This window comes from Pongo pygmaeus, chromosome 20, assembly GCF_028885625.2.
Source record: "Pongo pygmaeus isolate AG05252 chromosome 20, NHGRI_mPonPyg2-v2.0_pri, whole genome shotgun sequence".
Classification (NCBI taxonomy): Eukaryota; Metazoa; Chordata; class Mammalia; order Primates; family Hominidae; genus Pongo; species Pongo pygmaeus.
In genome coordinates this window covers 46508115-46527066 of record NC_072393.2, presented here as the reverse complement: position 1 = coordinate 46527066, position 18952 = coordinate 46508115, and the positions used below count along the sequence as shown (strand labels likewise).

At 52.6% G+C, this 18952-nt stretch overlaps 1 protein-coding gene across 2 annotated transcripts; it reads right to left on the bottom strand.

Moving 5' to 3' along the window:
- Positions 1-478: 478 nt before the first annotated feature.
- Positions 479-18545, bottom strand: RAB4B (RAB4B, member RAS oncogene family). 2 transcript variants are annotated; one of them, XM_054461903.2, is made up of 8 exons: positions 18373-18545; positions 16662-16742; positions 16263-16377; positions 12968-13030; positions 12733-12887; positions 10214-10309; positions 9996-10126; positions 479-853 (listed from the first exon to the last, which is right to left on the bottom strand). In XM_054461903.2, exons 1-7 carry the CDS (start codon positions 18386-18388, stop codon positions 10011-10013), a joined length of 642 nt encoding a protein of 213 aa, XP_054317878.1. In that variant the 5' UTR covers positions 18389-18545; the 3' UTR covers positions 479-853; positions 9996-10010. The 2 variants fall into 2 exon arrangements, with proteins under 2 accessions (XP_054317878.1, XP_054317879.1); XM_054461904.2 differs by lacking the exon at positions 12968-13030 and having other exon boundaries at positions 18373-18530.
- Between the last annotated feature and the right edge of the window lie 407 nt (positions 18546-18952).

Here is an 18952-nt window from a genome sequence, read left to right as displayed (position 1 = left end):
ATTCCCTCCCTCCGCAACAGACACCTGAGTCATCATGCTTGGTATACCCCACACCATGTCCAATCAGGAAACAAGGCCCCCAAGGCCAGGCCCAGTGGCTCACACCTGTAATTCCAGCACTTTGGGAGGCCGAGGTGGGCGACTCACCTGAGGTCGGGAGTTCGAGACCAACCTGACCAACATGGAGAAACCCCATCTCTACTAAAAATACAAAATTAGCCAAGTGTGGTGGCGCATGCCTGTAATCCCAGCTACTCAGGAGGCTGAGGCAGGAGAATCGCTTGAACCTGGGAGGTGGAGGTTGTGGTGAGCCAAGATCGTGCCATTGCACTCCAGCCTGGGCAACAAGAAGGAAACTCCATCTCAACAGAAAAAAAAACCAGAAACAAGGCCCCCAAACACCATGACAAATGATTCTTCCATCAAGGACCTCTTCCATCTCCCTGCCATCTCAGAATAATGGAGGCCAAGACACAGGTGTAAACAATGCTTTATGGGGGTAGGGTGGGTGCTGGACAGGCCTCCAGGTAATAAATAACAGGTACTAGCAACAGCAGGACCAGGTGGGGAGTTGGGGACAAATGACCCTGGTCTCAGGCTTTGGGAGCTCTTGGGGTATGGTTAGGGGTTCAGGGGGACAGACGTTAGCCAAGACAGGAAGCAGCAGCAGGTACGGGATCCCCCTTCCCCCGTGGCTCAGTCTTGCCCCAAAGCCAGGCCCCACCAGGCCAGGGAAGGGGGACAGGTGGCAACGCAGCTTCTCCGGGGCCAGGGCAGGTTAGGACACGGCCTCTCGGAGCCTGGGCCTGGGCCCCAGCTGGAAGGGCAGGGCTGGTCCTGGAGAACGGGTGAGCTGAAAGAGAAGGGTGTGGTGACCTGCAGGGTCCCTGGGGTCTGTCCAGCTGGTCTCTATCTCATTTCCAGGTATTTCCCTCCCCTCCTATCTGCATCCGTCTGTCCATACCTTTCTTCTCCCGGTTTCTACATTGTCTGATTTTCCGCCTCTCCCCTGCAGGTAATTTGGGGCTTGTGCTGAGGGTACCTGCATCTCCCTCTTTGTTTGCCTCAGAGAGCTGTCTGAGTCTGCAAAGCCACATTTCAACATCTAAATATCATGAATCTGGATGGACGCAGTGGCTCACGCCTGTAATCCCAGCACTGTGGGAAGCCAAGGCAGGAGGAATGCTTGAGCCCAGGAGTTTGAGACCAGCTTAGGCAACACCACGAAACCCCGTCTCTACAAAAACATACAAACATTAGCCAGGCGTAGTGGCATGCACCAGTAGTCCCAGCTACCTGGGGGGCTGAGGTGGGAAGATCACTTGAGCCTGAGAGGTGGAGGTTGCAGTGAGCCAAGATTGTGCCACTGCACTCCAGCCTAGGCAACAGAGTGAGACTGTCTCAAAAAAATAAATAGGCCGGGCGTGGTGGCTCATGCCTGTAATCCCAGCACTTTGGGAGGCTGAGACAGGCAGATCACAAGGTCAGGAGTTCAAGACCACCCTGGCCAATGGTGAAACCCCGTCTCTACTAAAAATACAAAAATTAGCCAGGCGTGGTGGCAGGTGCCTGTAGTCCCAGCTACTTGGGAGGCTGAGGCAGGAGAATCACTTGAACCCAGGAGGCGGAGGTTGCAGTGAGCCAAGATCACACCACTGCATTCCAGCCCAGGCGACAGAGGGACACTCCATCTCAAAAAAATTAATAAATAAATAAATAAAATGAACCTGCCTTTGTATCTTTCTGTGTCCCTCTATGTTCCTGGATCACCCTGGCTCTAAGTCTCATTTCACTGTTCCCCAAGCTGGGGAGACAACGTTAGGTTAGTGGTTCTCACTTTGGTTGTATATAGCATTACCTGGGAGCTTCCAGAAATCCTGAAACTGGCTGGCTCACGTCTTTTTTTTTTTTTTTTTTGGAGACGGAGTCTCGCTCTGTCACCCAGGCTGGAGTGCAGTGGCGCAATCTCGGCTCATTGCAAGCTCCGCCTCCCAGGTTCACGCCATTCTCCTGCCTCAGCCTCCTGAGTAGCTGGGACTACAGGCACTTGCCACCACGCCTGGCTAATTTTTTTTTTTTTTTTTTTTTTGTATTTTTAGTAGAGGCAGGGTTTCACTGTGTTAGCCAGGATGGTCTTGATCTCCTGACCTTGTGATCCACCCGCCTCAGCCTCCCAAAGTGCTGGGATTACGGGCGTGAGCCACCACACCCGGCCTGTCACACGTCTTTAATCCCAGCACTTTGGGAGGCCAAGGCGGGAGAAATCGTTTGAGGCCAGGAGTTTGAGAACAGCCTGGGCAACATAGTGGGACCTCATCTCTATTTATCTTTTAATTAAGAAAAAGTCCTGAAACCACTTCAGAATCTCTGGGGTGAGTCCTGGGCATCACTATCTTTTAAAATTCTCCAGGTCATTCTAATGTGTGTCACTGCCTTGGTGGGGAAATCAGTTTGGTGGGCCTTGACCAATTTTTAATTCAAACAGAATAGCACAGAACAGCAAATACCAGAGTGCATCATATATAACAAGAATATTCTATTGGTTGGGCGGGCGCAGTGGCTCATGCCTGTAATCCTAGCACTTTGGGAGGCAAAGGCAAGAGAGGATCACTTGGGCCCAGGAGTTCAAGACTAGCCTGGGCAACACAGACACCGTCTCTACAAAATTAAAACATTATTTAAAAAAAAAAAAATTTGTAAATAGGCCGGGCGCAGTGGCTCATGCCTATAATCCCAACACTTTGGGAGGCTGATGCAGGCGGATCACCTGAGGTCAGGAGTTTGAGACCAGCCTGGCCAACATGGTGAAACCCTATCTCTACTAAAAATACAAAGAAATTAGCTGGCCATGGTGGCGGGCGCCTGTAATCCCAGCTACTAGGGAGGCTGAGGCAAGAGAATCACTTGAACTTGAGAGGCAGAGGTTTCAGTGAGCAAAGATCACGCCATTGCACTCCAGCTTGGGCAACATGAGCGAAATTCCATCTCAAAAAATAATAATAATAATTTAAAAGATATATTATATTGGTTGGCTGGGCTCGGTGGCTCATGCCTGTAATCCTAGCACTTTGGGAGGCTGAGGTGGAGGATTGCTTGAGGCCAGGAGTTTTGTTTTGTTTTGTTTTGTTTTGTGAGATGGAGTCTAGCTCTGTCGCCCAGGCTGGAGTGCGGTGGTACGATCTCAGCTCACTACAACCTCCGCTTCCAGGGATCAAGCTAGTCCTCTGCCTCAGCCCCTTGAGTAGCTGGGATTACAGGCGCACACCACCACGCCTGGCTGATTTTTGTATTTTTAGTAGAGGTGGGTTTTTACCATGTTGGTCACCCTGATCTTGAACTCCTGACCTTGTGATCTGCCCGCCTCAGCCTCCCAAAGTGCTGGGATTACAGGCATGAGCCACCGTGCCCGGCAAAGCCAGGAGTTTAAGACCAACCTGGCTAACATAGTGAGACCATATCTCAAAAAAAAAAAAAAAACAGAAAAAAGAAAAGAAAAGAAAAAAGGAAAAGAGGCCAGGCATGGTGGCTCCCACCTGTAATTCCAGCACTTTGGGAGGCTGAGGTGGGTGGATCACTTGAGCTCAGGAGTTCGAGACCAGCCTGAGCAACATGGTGAAACCCCATCTCTTCAAAAAATAAAAATATAAAAATTAGCTGGGCGTGGTGGTGCACACCAGTAGTCCCAGTTACTTGGGGGGGCTGAGGTGGGAGAAACACTTGAGCCCAGGAGGTCAAGGCTGCAGTGAGCTGAGATGGTGCCACTGCACTCCAGCCTGGGTGACAAAGTGAGACCCTTCTCAAAAAAAAAAGGAAAAGGAAAAGAATATTATATTGGCCAAAAGAGACAGAAAACAAATTGGTGGTTGCTAGGGGTTGGGGGAAATGGAGAGTGACTGCTTAATAAGTATCGGTACAAAGCAGTATAAGTATGGTACCTTTTAGGGTAATGAAAACGTTCTGAGGCCGGGCGCGGTGGCTCACGCCTGTAATCCCACCACTTTGGGAGACCGAGGCGGGAGGATCGCCTGAGGTCAGGAGTTCAAGCCAGCCTGGCCAACATGGTCAAACGCCGTTTCCACTAAAAACGAGAATTAGCCAGGTGTGGTGGTGCATGCCTGTAATTCCAGCTACTCCAGAGGTTGAGGCAGGAGAATTGCTTGAACCCTGGAAGTGGAGCTTGCAATGAGCCAAGATCGCACCACTGCACTCCAGCCTGGGTAACAGAGCGAGACTCTGTCTCAAAAAAAAAAGAAAAGAAAAAAAAGAAAACATTCTGGAACGACACAGAAGTGGTGATTGCACAACCCTGTGAATGTACTGAATGACATTGAATTGTACACTTTGAAAAGTCACGTAAATGTATGTTATGTGACTTTCATTTTAGTGCCAAGAAATGAAAGACTACTGGTGGTAGGAAAATGTGTGTTTGAGTTTTATATGTGGGTGGGATCTGCTACAGTCAGTCCTTGATTAACACATAAAATATATTTCCTCCTGTAGACTGCAGTCAGCAAAGTGCGAAAAAGCCTTGCCTTGTTACATTTGACCCACTCAGGGCAAACTCTAGGACAGAGTCTCTGCTAAGCCCTGAGGTGAAGAAGACACACCCATTCATTTGAGCTTAGCCCAAACATGGATAAGAAGAAAACTTTAAAAACAGCCCTCATCGATCAAGTCTTGACCATCAGGCCCCATTCTGAGCACTTTCGTGAATTAATTTATTTCTTCTTCTCAACACCTATAGAAGCAGGTGCTATTATTAGCCTCATTTTACAGATAAGCAAACTTAGGCTCAGGCACAGCAGGTGGAAAGTCCTGGAAAGACAAGAGAGCACTGTCCGAAGACATCATCCTTGATTCCTCTCTCTTTCAGATTACACATCCATTCCATCAGGAAATCATGTTGGCTCTGCCTTCTAAGTAGATGCAAGGTCTAACCACCTGTTCCCCACCTGTTCCACCCTGGAGCTGCCAAGGGCTGGGAGGGGATTGAGCATGAAGTATAGAAGGAAGAATTGGCAAGACATACACATCCCCCAGAGAAGGAGGGATGGGACCAAATCCTGCAGGGTTTTGAAAGCCTGTCAAGAAGTTTGGGGCCGGGTGCGGTGGCTCATGCCTATAATCCCAGCAGTTTGGATGCTGAGGTGGGTGGATCACTTGAGGCCAGGAGTTTGTGAGCAGCTGGCCAACATGGTGAAACCCTGTCTCTACTAAAAATACAAAAAATTTGCCAGGCGTTGGTGGCCCGTGCCCATAGTCCCAGTTACTCAGGAGGCTGGGGCACCAGAATTGCTTGAACCTGGAAGCGGAGGTTGCGGTGAGCCGAAATTGCGCCACTGCACTCCAGCCTGAGTGACAGAGTGAGACTCTATCTCAAAAAAAAAAAAGTTTGGACCAAGCCTGGAGGAACAAGTAGTGCTGCCTGGAGGAAGGAAGGAGGTTGTCAGGGAAAAGAGGGTAAGAATGTTCCAAGCAGAGGCCCAGCATGAGCAAGGGCCCAGAGGAATGGGAAGAACTTCAGTGTGGCTGGAGTGGCCTGAGAGGTAGGGAGATGGATAAGTGGCTGAGGCCGGTGAGGCTGGGCTGGCAGGGGCCAGTCCCTGCAGAGGGTCAAACACCAGGCTGAGGAGTTCAGCTGTGTCCTGGGGCCCTGAGAGGCATGGATGGTTTTGAAAAAGGGAGCGACAGGAGCAGATGTGTGTGTTTGAAAGACCCAGTGGCTGCATCAAAAGGAGACAGGATTGGCCGGGCACAGTGGCTCAGGCTTGTAATCCCAGCACTTTGGGAGGCCAAGGCGGGTGAATCACCTGAGGTCAGGAGTTCGAGACCAGCCTCACGAACATCGCAAAACCCCGTCTGTATTAAAAATACAAAAACTGGCCGGGTGTAATGTCTCACGCCTGTAATCCCAGCAGTTTGGGAGGCCGAGGCGGGTGCATCACGAGGTCAGGAGATCAAGACCATCCTGGCTAACATGGTGAAACCCCGTCTCTACTAAAAATACAAAAAATTAGCCGGACGTGGTGGCATGTGCCTGTAGTCCCAGCTACTCGGGAGGCTGAGGCAGAAGAATCACTTGAACCCAGGAGGCAGAGGTTGCAGTGAGCCGAGACTGCAACACTGCACTCCAGCCTGGGCAACAGAGTGAGACTCCATCTCCAAAAAAAAAAAAAAATACAAAAATTAGCTTGTCGTGGTGGTACATGCCTGTAATCCCAGCTACTTGGGGGGCTGAGGCAGGAGAATCACTCAAACCCGGGAGGCGGAGGTCGCAGTGAGCCAAGATGGCGCCACTGCACTCTAGCCTGGGTGACAGAGTGAGATTCTCTCTAAAAAAAAAAAAAAAAGGCTCACGCCTGTACTCCCAGCACTTTGGGAGGCCGAGGCGGGAGGATCGCGAGGTCAGGAGATCGAGACCATCCTGACTAACACCGTGAAACCCCGTCTCTACCAAAAAAAATACAAAAAATTAGCCAGGCGTGGTGGCGGGTGCCTGTAGTCCCAGCTACTCGGGAGGCTGAGGCAGGAGAATGGCGTGAACCCAGGAGGCGGAGCTGGCAGTGAGCCGAGATCACGCCACTGCACTCCAGCCTGGGCGACAGAGCAAGATTCTGTCTCAAAATAAAAAGACAGGACCAAAAAAAAAAAAAGAGAGAGGCCGAGACTGGAAGACAGAGAGTCTAGGGGGGACATGGACCCTATTCCCTTCTCAGCCACTCCTCTGCCCGCCCCCTTGTCCTGTCCTCCACCATCTCCCCTGGACTTGGCAGCAGCTTCCTCTCTGGTGTCCTGGTGACCTCCTCTGTCCCTCACAGCCTCTTCCCTTTATGCAGCCAGAGGAACTCTGTGAACCCCTGAATCTGATCCTGTCCCACACAGGGTATAAGCCAGAGGCCTCCCCAGGGCCCACAGGCCCTAACTGATCTGCTTCCTCCAACCCCTGACCCCATCTCATGCTGTACCCACAAAACACACACAGGTCCTCCATGAGGCCCACACTGGCTACTTCAGTCACCCTCACTGACGCCAGGCATGCCTCTCGCTAGGAGCGTTGCACTTGCTGTGCTCTCCGGCAGTGCTCTTGCCCCAGATCCCCACAGGCCTCCCTATCTCCCTTCCTTTACGCAAATGTCATCTTCTCAGTGAGGCTTCCCTCATCATCTTGTTTAAATGTACACTCTTGGCCAGGTGCGGTGGCTGACGCCTGTAATCCCAGCACTTTGGGAGGCTGAGGTGGGTGGATCACGAGGTCAAGAGATCAAGACCAACCTGGCCAACATGGTGAAACCGTCTCTACTAAAAATACAAAAATTAGCTGGGCACGGTGGCACGTACCCATAGTCCCAGCTACTCGGGAGACTGAGGCAGGAGAATTGCTTGAACCCAGGAGGCAGAGGTTGCAGTGAGCCGAGATCGTGCCACTGCACTCTAGCATGGCGACAGAGTGAGACTCTGTCTCAAAAAAAAAAAAAAATGCTGGGCGCAGTGGCTCACGCCTGTAATCCCAGCACTTTGGGAGGCCGAGGCGGGCAGATCACCTGAGGTCGGGAGTTCCAGACCAGCCTGACCAACATGGAGAAACCCCGTCTCTACTAAAAATACAAAATTAGCCGGGTGTGGTGGCACATGCCTGTAATCCCAGCTACTCAGGAGACTGAGGCAGGAGAATTGCTTGAACCCGGGAGGCAGAGGATGCGGTGATCCGAGATCATGCCATTGCACTCCAGCCTGGGCAACAAGAGTGAAACTCCATCTCAAAAGAAAAAAAAAAGTACATTATTGGCCGGGCGCAGTGGCTCACGCCTGTAATCTCAACATTTTAGTAGGCCGAGGGTGGGTGGATCACTTGAGGTCAGGAGTTTGAGACCAGCCTGGCCAACATGATGAAACCCTGTCTCGGCCGGGTGCGGTGGCTCACACTGTAATCCCAGCACTTTCAGAGGCCGAGGCAGGCAGATCACAAGGTCAGGAGATCGAGACCAGCCTGGCCAATATGGTGAAACCCCATCTCTACTAAATATATAAAAATTAGCCAGGCGGGCGCCTGTAGTCCCAGCTACTCAGGAGGCTGAGTCAGGAGAATCACTTGAACCCAGGAGGCAGAAGTTGCAGTGAACCAAGATCGCACCACTGCACTCTAGCCTGGGCAACAGAGCAAGACTCCGTCTCAAAAAAAAGAAAGAAAGAAACCCTGTCTCTATTAAAAATACAAAAAATTAGCCAGGCGTGGTGGTAGTCGCCTGTAATCTCAGCTACTCGGGAGGCTGAGGCAGGAGAATCACTTGAACCCAGGAGGCAGAGGTTTCAGTGAGCCAGGATCACGCCACAGCACTCCATCCTGGGTGACAGAGCAATACTCCGTCTCAAAGAAAAAAAAAAGTACACTCCTCCACCCTATCCACCCATCTGTGCCTGTTTTATTTTTCTCCATAGTTCTTACCTCCCTCACTACTACATACTTTACTTATGTCTTTTTTTTTTTTTAGACAGAGTCTCGCTCTGTCACCCAGGCTGGAGTGCAGTGGCACATGGTCACAGCTCACTGCAGCCTTGAACACCTGGGCTCAAGCCACCCTCCCACCTCAGCCTCCCAAGTAGCTGGGACTCCAGGTGCACACCACCACGCCTCGCTAATTTTAAAAAACTTTTTGTGGAGATAAGGTCGCTTTGTTGCCCAGCCTGGTCTCAAAGTGATCTTCCCATCTCACCCTGCAAAAGTGCTGGGATTACAGGTGTGAGCCACTGCGCCCAGCCGACTTACATCTCTTGTTTATCACCTGTCTCCCCCAAAGGGAATGTCAGCACCATGAGGATAGGAGTCTGTTGTACTCCCTGCCATATCCCCAGTGCCTTGAGCAGGGCCTGGCACACAGCAGGCACTCAATAAATCGCTGGAGAACTACAAATGGGAGGGTCAAGGTCTAGGGCAGGAAGCTGGCCTAGGGCTGCAGGGGACAGGTGGATTCCCTGTGGCCCGGCAGATGTCTCCTTTTTTTTTTTTTTTTTTGAGACAGAGTCTTGCTCTGTCACCCAGGCTGGAATGCAGTGGCTGAACTTGGCTCACTGCACCCTCAGCCTCCCGGGTTCAAGTGATTCTCCTGCCTCAGTCTCCCAAGTAGCTGGGACTATAGGCATGTACCACCATGCCTGGCTAATTTTTGTATTTTTAGTAGAGAAGGGGTTTCACCATGTTGGCCAGGCTGGTCTAGAACTCCTGACCTTATGTATAGCCCCCATCACATGCAACCCCTCTGCCTGTGTCCCCTCGTCCCACCCTGACCCCTCTGCCTCTGCCTGCCCTATCCCACCCCGATCCCTCTGCCTGTGCCCCGACCCTGGCCCTGAACCCCCTGGGCCTCTCCCCTGCTGGCTCTGACCCCTCTCCCCCAGTGCTTCCCCATCTGGTCCTGACCTTTCTTTCTTTTTTTTTTTTTTGAGACAAAGTCTTGCTCTTGTCACCCAGGCTGGAGTGCAATGGCATGATCTCGGCTCACTGCAACCTCCACCTCCCGGGTTCGAGCAATTCTCCTGCCTCAACTTCCCGATAGCTGGGATTACAGGCACCTGCCACCACGCCCGGCTAATTTTTGTATTTTTAGTAGAGAGGGGGCTTCACCATGTTGGCCAGGCTGGTCTCGAACTCCTGACCTCAGGTGATCCGCCCACCTCGGCCTGCCAAAGTGCAGGGATTACAGGCATGAGCCACTGCGCCCGGCCTGGCCCTGACCTTTCTGAGCTGTCACTGTCTGGAAGTGGGTCTGTCTCTCCACCCCCACCCAACGAACGGCCTCCGCCCGCCTCGGACTCCCAAAGTGCTGAGATTACAGGCGTGAGCCACTGCACCCAGCCAGATGCCTCCTTTAGCTTGTGTGTTTTTGCATCTTTCTCTCTCACTCTGTTTCTCTTGTCATCACATGTTCAGTGTCTATCTCCACACCATCTCTCCTATTCCCAAGAGACCGCCCTGCCTCCCTGAGCCCCCAGTGTCCCACCTGGCTCCACAGGGCTCAGCAGCCACAAGGCTGAGGGGCCACGGCCTGGGCGCTCCGAGGCTGCCGAAGCTGGCGGAGGGACGCATCCCCGTACTGAATGCCGGAGCCCATCCTCTCTGGGTCTAGCTCGCCTGTGGGGAAGGGGAGAGGTCAGTATTGGTTGCCTGGAGACCCCCGGGCCTGCCCTTCGCTCCCACTCGGGCCGGTCGGGGCCTCACCTGAGTCAATCTTGTTGAGGATAGTGCGGGCACACTTGAGGAACGCCTCCTCCACGTTCTCGCCTGTGAGAGCGCTGGTCTCCAGGAACATCAGCTCTGCAGGGGCACACACTCTGAAGTCAGGGCCCCAGTTAGTCCCCACCCTCCACTGAGCTCTCACCTGCTGACTCTCATCCTGTTCCTCCAACGTTCCATCCTCCCTTACCCTCACCTCAGGCCTCTTCACATGCCATTTCCCTGCCACTAACATCCGCTTTCCGATATGCCCACCCGGCTCTTCCTTCAGAGCTCAGCTCACACAGCTCCTCCTCCAAGAAGTCCTCCCTGACTTCCTAGGCTGGGTCAGGTGCCTACTTAGGGCTCCCACAGCTTCTTGTGGCCCCCTATCCTGGCCCTGACCCCTCTGCTTGTGCCTCCTCATCCTGGCCCCAACCCTCTGCCTGGGTCCCCATTCCACCCCTGACCCTTCTGCCTGGACCTGCCCCGTTCCACCCTAGATGCTTCTGCCTTGGCCTGCCCCGTTCCACCCCAGATGCTTCAGCCTGGGCCTGCCCTATCCCAGCCCTGACCCCTCTGCCTGTGTTCTCTATCCCACCCCGATCCCTCTGCCTGCTCCCCCAATCCTGGCCCTGACCCCTCTGGGGCTCTCCCCTGCTGGCTCTGACCCCTGTCTCCCGGTGCTTCGCCATCAAGCCCTGACCTTTCTGAGCTGTCACTGTCTGGAAGTGGGTCTGTCCTTCCACCCTCACCCACTGAACTGTGAGCTCTATGAAGGTTGGGCCTAGGGCTGTCTCCAACACTGTGTCCCTAGCACCATCTAGGACAGGAACAGGCCAACCAGAGTCTACCCATCAGCAGCATGACAAGGCCCCACAGTCAGAAAATCAGAGCTGAATTCACACCTACACCTCTCTGATGGCAAAACCTCCTTTAAACCTGGAGGTTACAAAACAGGGGAACACAAGCAGATCTCAAGCCACCAGATGTGGGTTGTTTGGCCAACACAATGTTTTCAAATGAGTTTATACCTGAAAACCTTTTTTCTTTGTTTTTTTCTTTGAGACAAAGTCTCTCTCTGTCCCCTAGGCTGGAGTGCAGTGGTATGATCACAGATCACTGCAGCCTCGAACTTCTGGGCTCAAGTGATCCTCCTGCCTCAACCTCCTGAGTAGCCCGGACCACAGGCACATACCACCACACCCAGCCTTTTTTTTTTTTTTTTTTTTTGGAGAGGCAGGGTCTCACTGTTACACAGGCTGGTCTCAAACTCCTGACCTCAAGTGATCCTCCTACCTTGGCCTCCCAAACTGCTGGGATTACAGGTGTGAGCCATTGTGGTTGGCCCTTGCAAACCTTCTGGTGTGGGTTGTCAGTATGCTGCACTCCCCTTAACACCAGTGCCTGTTACTCAAGGATCTACCCCATCCCATCTCCTGTATTCAAAAATTTGCCTTTTGCCGGGCGCAGTGGCTCACGCCTGTAATCCCAGTACTTTGGGAGGCCAAGGCGGTCGGATCACAAGGTCAGGAGTTCGAGATCAGCCTGGCCAATATGGTGAAACCCCGTCTCTACTAAAAATACAAAAATTAGCCAGGCATGGTGGCGCATGCCTGTAGTCCCAGCTACTCGGGAGGCTGAGGCAGAAAAATCACTTGAACCTGGGAGACAGAAGTTGCAGTGAGCCGAGATTGTGCCACTGTACTCCAGCCTGGGCAACAGAACAAGACTCCGTCTCAAAAAAGAAAAAAAAAAAGTGCCTTTCACCTAGGGCCATCTGGGGTTGCAATCTCTACATTAAACCAATACCCGGGAAAGTGCAGTAGGAGGAAAAAATAAATAAAATAATTAACTTAAAAAACCAGTACCCTGTGCTGTCTCCTGACGGTAGGTGAAACCTTAGCAGCCAACATTAATCTAGCACCCACTCTGTGGCGGTGCTAAGGACTTTCCACAGACAATCTCCCTTAATCATCACAGCACACTGTGGGGCAGAAACACTGTGATCCCACTTTCCAGATGAAGAAACTGAGAACCAGTGTAATCACACAGCTCATTGGTGGCAACACTTAGTTTTTTTGTTGTTGTTGTTGTTGTTGTTTTTGGAGACAGGGTCTTGCTCTGTCTCCCAGACTGGAGTACAATGGTGTGATCACAGCTCACTGCAGTCTTAAACTCTCAGGCTCAGGTGATCCTCCTGCCTCAGCCTCCACTGTAGCTGGGACTACAGGCATGAGCCACCACACCCACCTAATTTTTTAAGTTTTTTGTAGAGATAGGATCTCACTATGTTGTCCAGGCTGGTCTCAAACTCCTGGGCTCAAGCAGTCCTCCCACCTTGGCCTTCCAAACTGCTGGGATTACAGGTGTGAGCCACTATACCCAGCCAACACTCAAATTTGAACCCAGACCTCTGCACCTCCACGTTCCCCTGCTGGGTACAGCCACTCAGAGCCAGTAAACCCATGGTCCCTGTGGACTGTCCACCCCCACCACCACCTGGTCCACGACATAGCCCTCACCATTCTCCTGGGCAAAGCGGGAGGCCTCCAGGAAAGTGACCTCCCGCTCAGGGTCCAGGTCCTTCTTGTTGCCACAGAGGATGACCACGATGTTGGGGCTGGCCAGGGTGCGGGCATCCGTCAGCCAGGCAGCCAGTGAGTTGTACGTCTCCCGGCTGTGGAGAAGGGAGAGGGGAGGGAGGCAGTGCGGGAGAGGAACCACCCATGCCCTACCCCACCCACCCCGGGCACCCACCTGGTGATGTCGTACACCAGCAGGGCTCCAGCCGCCCCTCGGTAATAACTCCGCGTCACTGACCTGTGGGGCCAGGGGGACCCAGTCACCCCCAAGGCTGGGGTCTGCCCCGAGAATGCCCCCCTCTACAGAGAAAGACTGGTGGTTTGGAGGCCCCGCTTCACTGCTGGCCCATCCCCCAAAACCTGGCCTTGGTCGGGTCACCATGCAATTCCTCTCTCTTCTTGCATCCTTGCAGTCCCTCTCTCTTCGCCATCTCTCTCAGCTTCTATCTCACTTAGCTGGCCGGCTGTCTCTATTTATGAATCTCCCTGTTTTTGTCTCCCCGTGTCCCTATCTTTCCATTGGTCTGTTTTTCTCTCTGTGTCTCTTTCATGTGTATCTTATTTTTATTTTTTATTTTTTGACGGTCTTGCTCTGTAGCCCAGGCTGGAGTGCAGTGGTACGATCTTGGCTCACTGCATCCTCGACCTCCTGGGCTCAGTCTCCCAAGGGAGAGATCCTCCCACCTCAGCCTATGGAGTATCTGGGACTACAAGTGTGCACCACCACACCTGGCTCATTTCTTAATATTTTTTGTAAAGATGGGGCTTTGCTAGGTTGCCGAGGCTGGTCTCCAGCTCCTGGGCTCAAGTGATTCTCCTGCCTTAACCTATGTGTCTTTTTCCTTTTTCTTTTTCTTTTTTTTTTTTTTTTTGAGTAGGAGTCTCACTCTGTCTCCCAGGCTGGGGTGCAGTGGCATGATCGCGGCTCACTGCAACCACTGCAACCTCCACCTCCCAGGTTCAAGTGATTCTCCCACCTCAGCCTCTCGAGTAACCAGGATTACAGATGCACACCACCACATCCGGCTAATTTTTGTATTTTTAGTAGAGATGGGGTTTTGCCATGTTGGCCAGTTTGATCTCGAACCCCTGACCTCAAGTGATCTGCCCACCTCGGCCTCCCAAAGTGTTGGGATTACAGGCATGAGCCACTGTGCCTGGCCCTACGTGTCTTTTATTGATTGATTGATTGATTGATTGATTGATTGAGATGGAGTTTTGCTCTGTCGCCCAGGCTGAAGTGCAGTGGCGTGATCTCGGCTCACTGCAACCTCTGCCCCCGGGATTCAACTGATTCTCCTGCCTTAGCCTCCCAAGTAGCTGGGATTACAGGCATGCACCGCCACGCCAGGCTAGTTTTTGTATTTTTAGTAGAGATGGGGTTTCGCCATGTTGGCCAGTGTGGTATTGAACTCCTGACCTCAAGTGATCCACCAGCCTAGGCCTCCCAAAGTGCTGGGATTACAGGCGTGGGCCACCGTGCCTGGCCCTATTTAATTCCCTATTTCTCACTGTCTTTTTTTTGTTTGTTTCATCTCTGTGGCTCTCTCATGCTTACCTTTGCCTTCCCATGCATTTGTGCATTCATTCATTCAACATTTTCTGAGCAAATCTCCCCTTTGCCTGGCCCTGCCCAAGCACTATGCAACATCTGCTTATCTTTCTCCTGCTGTGTCGGGTGGAGGCTCCTTCCCAGTGTAGCCAACTCTGCATTCTCTGTCTCACCAGTCTGGGTCCTTCTGGAACTCATGCAATCATTCCACAGCATTTACTAAGCACTCACCGTAAACCTAGCCCATGCTACACACCTGTCTATCCTTCAGCCTCTCTCTCTGCCTCTGGGCTCTGTGCACCTCAGGCAGTTAATCCATACACAAGTGTTAACTCAGCAGCTACTAAGTGCTGCCATAGATCACACATTTCCATGGACTGAATTCCCTCTATTTCTCTCCCTGCTCTCTGTCTCTGTTTCTCAGACTCTCCTAAGGTTTTTTTTTGAAACGGAGCCTTGCTCTGTCGCCCAGGCTGGAGTGCAGCGGCGCGATCCCGGCTCACTGCAAGCTCCGCCTCCCAGGTTCACGCCGTTCTCCTGCCTCAGCCTCCCAAGTAGCTGGGACTACCGGCATCTGCCACCACGCCCAGCTAATTTTTTGTATTTTTAGTAGAGATGGGGTTTCACCGTGTTAGCCAGGATGGTCTCATCTCCTGACCTCATGATCCGCCCGCCTTGGCCTCCCAAAGTGCTGGGATTACAGGCGTGAGCCACCACGCCCGGCCTCTCCTAAGGTTTCTATGTGTCTATCAACTTTTCTGCAGGCATTTCCTGAAGACCTACCGTGTGCTGAGCCCTACGCATTTCTCTCTCTCTCTCCCACAACACGTCCATTTCTCCATCTCTCTTTTGGAAAGATGGGATTTCACAATGTTGCCCAGGCTGGTCTCAAACTCCTGGACTCAAGTGGTTCTCCTGCCTTGGCCTGTGTGTCTTCAGTCCCCTATTTCTCACTGTCTCTCTTTCTGTTCCATCTCTGTGGCTCTCATGCTCACCCTTGCCTTCCCATAAATTCGTGCATTCATTCATTCAACGTCCAACTACACCTGTCCGACTTGCCCTGTCTCTCTCTCTGCCTCTGACGTCTGTTTCTCTGTGTCTCCTCACCTCCCTTTTTTATTTATTTATTTATTTATTTAGAGACAGAGTCTCGCTCTGTCACCCCGGCTGGGGTGCAGTGGTGCGATCTTGACTCACTACAACCTCTGCCTCCCAGGTTCAAGCAATTCTCCTGCCTCAGCCTCCCGAGTAGCTGGCATCCACCACCACAGCCTGGCTAAATTTTTTTTTTTTTTTTTTTTTTTTTAGTAGAGACACGGTTTCACCATGTTGGCAGGCTGGTCTTGAACTCCTGACCTCAAGTGATCCACCCGCCTCAGCCTCCCACAGTGCTGGGATTATAGGCGTAAGCCACCATGCCAGGCCTCCTTACCTCCCTTATCATTCTCTTCAACTCTCTTAGTCTCTGTCTCTCTTGCTCATTTCCTTTCTGAGTGTGCGTCTCTCAAGTTTCCCCTTCTCTTTCTGTTTCAGTGTCTCTCAGTCTCCATCCCTTGCCCCACCCCCAAGCCACTTTTCTCTATCTCTTTTTCTTTCTTTGAGATGGGGTCTCACTATGTTGCCCAGGATGGTCTCAAACTCCCGGGCTCAGGCAATCTTCCACCTTGGCCTCCCAAAGCACGGGGATTACCGACATGAGCCACTGCGCCTGGCCCCTACCTCTTTCTTCCGCCATCTCTTTCTCTCCCCAGTACTCCCTGTCTCCTTGGATATATATACCTGCTAACTACGGTGTCTCGTCTCTCTCTGTCTGCCTTGTCTGCCCTCTCAGTGTCTCCAAGTGACTCTACACACACATCTCCCTCTCTTTCCTTCTCACTCTCTCTCCCCATCACCCTTGGGAGCCCAGCCCACCTACCGAAACCGCTCCTGGCCAGCCGTGTCCCAAATCTGTAGCTTCACAGTCTTCCCACCCACGTTGACCACCCGGGATCCAAACTCCACGCCGATTGTGTGGTTGGAGTCCTGTTTGACTGGGAGTAGGAGGAACAGAAGGGGCAGTGCAGGGAGAGAGGAGACAGCTCAGAGGATCCCCCATCCTCCAAGGCCCTCTCAGTCTCTACAAACCCATTCTCATTGCTGGAGTGACTGAGGTCAAGGAGAACCTAGTAAAGGACATACGACAAAGCAAGGACCAAAAAGCCAGCACTGGACTTCTACCTATGGCCAGCCCTGCCCTCCCCACCGGCTGCCCACCAGCCCACACCATGCGCATAACCACAGCTCAGGGTTCCCAGGACCACTGCGGGAAACTCACACTTATTCTCAATGAACTGATGAAGTAGACATGATTTGCCAGTTCCTGCACTGCCAATCACCAGGAATTTGAAGAGGAAGTCTGACCAGATGGAGCCAAAATCAGGGATACCCACAGGGAGAGAAAGATACAGGGAAAAAAGATGGATTCCAATCCAATCTCTCTCTCTGTAACCATCACAGTTAGAGGGAGAGAAACAGACATAGGCAGAAACAAACCAATAGGTAGCAGTAACAGATAACTCTTATGTAGTACTTGCCATGTGCCAGGCACATTCTATATATTTTTTTTCAACTTTTATTTTAGGTTCAGGGGGTACATGTGCAGAATTTTTTTTTTTTTGTCCTTGTTTTTGTTTTTTTGAGACAGAGTTTCACTCTTCGTTGCCCAGGCTGGAGTGCAATGGCGCGATCTCGGCTCACCGCAACCTCCACCTCCCAGGTTCAAGCAATTCTCCTGCCTCAGCCTCCCGAGTAGCTGGGATTACAGGCATGCGCCACCACGCTCAGCTAATTTTGTATTTTTAGTAGAGACAGGGTTTCTCCATGTTGGTCAGGATGGTCTCAAACTCCCGACCTCAGGTGATCTGCCCGCCTCGGCCTCCCAAAGTGCTGGGATTACAGGCATGAGCCACCACGCCCAGCCCACATGTGCAGGTTACATGGGTCAATTGTGTGTTGTTGTGGGCCAGGAACAGTTCTAAAGGTCTTTACTCACATCAACAGCTCACATCATCCTCAGGAAAACTCTATGAGGGAGGTAGACTAAAAATTATTCCCATTTTCTAGATGAGGAAACAGGCTAGAAAGGTTAACTGACTTCCCCAAAGTGACACAGCTGGGCAGAAGTGAGATTCAAACCTATGCCAAGGGCTCCAGAGTCCCAGATCTTAGCTATTTCGTTGCTAAAGTCTCTTGAAAGCTATTTAAACAAGGACTACGATCTAGCCCTTGTTCCTCTTCACCTCCTACCACCCTCTGACTCATTCACTTCACTATAGCTCCTGACCTTCAGTCTATTCCCTGAAAATGACAAGCTGGTTCTCACCTCAGGGTCTTTGCACTCTTCTCCCTTCTCTTCTATATTTGTTGAATGAATGCGGCTCCCTCTGACTCCTAAACCTGCACTTCCCCCGCCTCCAATCACCACCTCCTATGGTGCATCCCTACTGATTTTCCACTTCCCGACCTCTCCTTCCCTCCCTCTGCCCAGACCCCGGCTCCATTCTCATGCATAAGTCCCACCCTTTGCCACTAAGTCCTGCCCCTAACTCAAGGACAGCCTATCCCCAAACCCATTCCAGAGCTCTCTCCAGCCAGATCTGCCCCAGGGTCCCGAGCTTCCATTCAGTGTTCCCTCTAGCCCATAAGCCCAACTCCTGCCATTCATGCAGTCAGCCCCGCCCCTTCACTCAGGCTCCGCCCAGATCCATTAAGGCCCACCTCTTCCCTCAGGGCCTCCCCGAACCCCTCAGGATCAGCTCCCTCAAATCCCGCCCCAGATCTATTTAACCCACGCACCAGACCCTCAGGCTCCACCTAAATCGATTAAGCTCAGCCTCAGACACACTAAACCCCTCCCAGCATCCACTTAGGCCCTGCCTCCATCACACCAGACCCCGCCCCCTGATCTGCAAAGCCCCGCCCATTCCCACAGGCCGCATCCTCCCTGGGCCCAGACCCAGGACCCCAGCTTCGCCCACCACCCTCACCGTAGGTCTCAGCCATGACTCGGTCGCGGCCGCTGAGGGCCGCAATATGGCGCCGCGGCCGCGCCTGCTCCTCGGCTGGCAGCCGCTCCACTCCGGCTACAGCCCCGGCTCCTTCCTACTCCCCGGGCCCGGCACCGCCACTTCCGCCTCCGCCCCCCTCCGGCGCGACCCGCTCCGGCAGCTGGATACCAGGCCACGCTTTCCGAAGGGTGGGATTGGCGGACTCGCGGGAAGGGGGCGGGACAAGAGGCGCGGATTGGTGGCGTGAGAAGGGCCAAGCCCAAAGGGGCGGGGCCGAGGCCAGCAATTGGCTGAGCAAGTGGGAAGGGACGTGCAGAGCCGCTTCGCTGAGCCGAGGAACGGATTTAGTCTGGAGTCCGCGGAGCAGAGTCGAGTGTCCGGATTGGATCGGAGCGGACTTGGGGGAAGGGATACAAATGCAAAGAAGGGGGCACGGGCAGGATTGACAGAAAGAGGCTGGAAGAGGAACTGATCTTGAGCTGGCGGGAGCGATTACTGTTCTCAAAGGCGAAAAGGAGGAAAACTGGGAAGATAGGCGCAGGTTACTTCCCACCTCCCT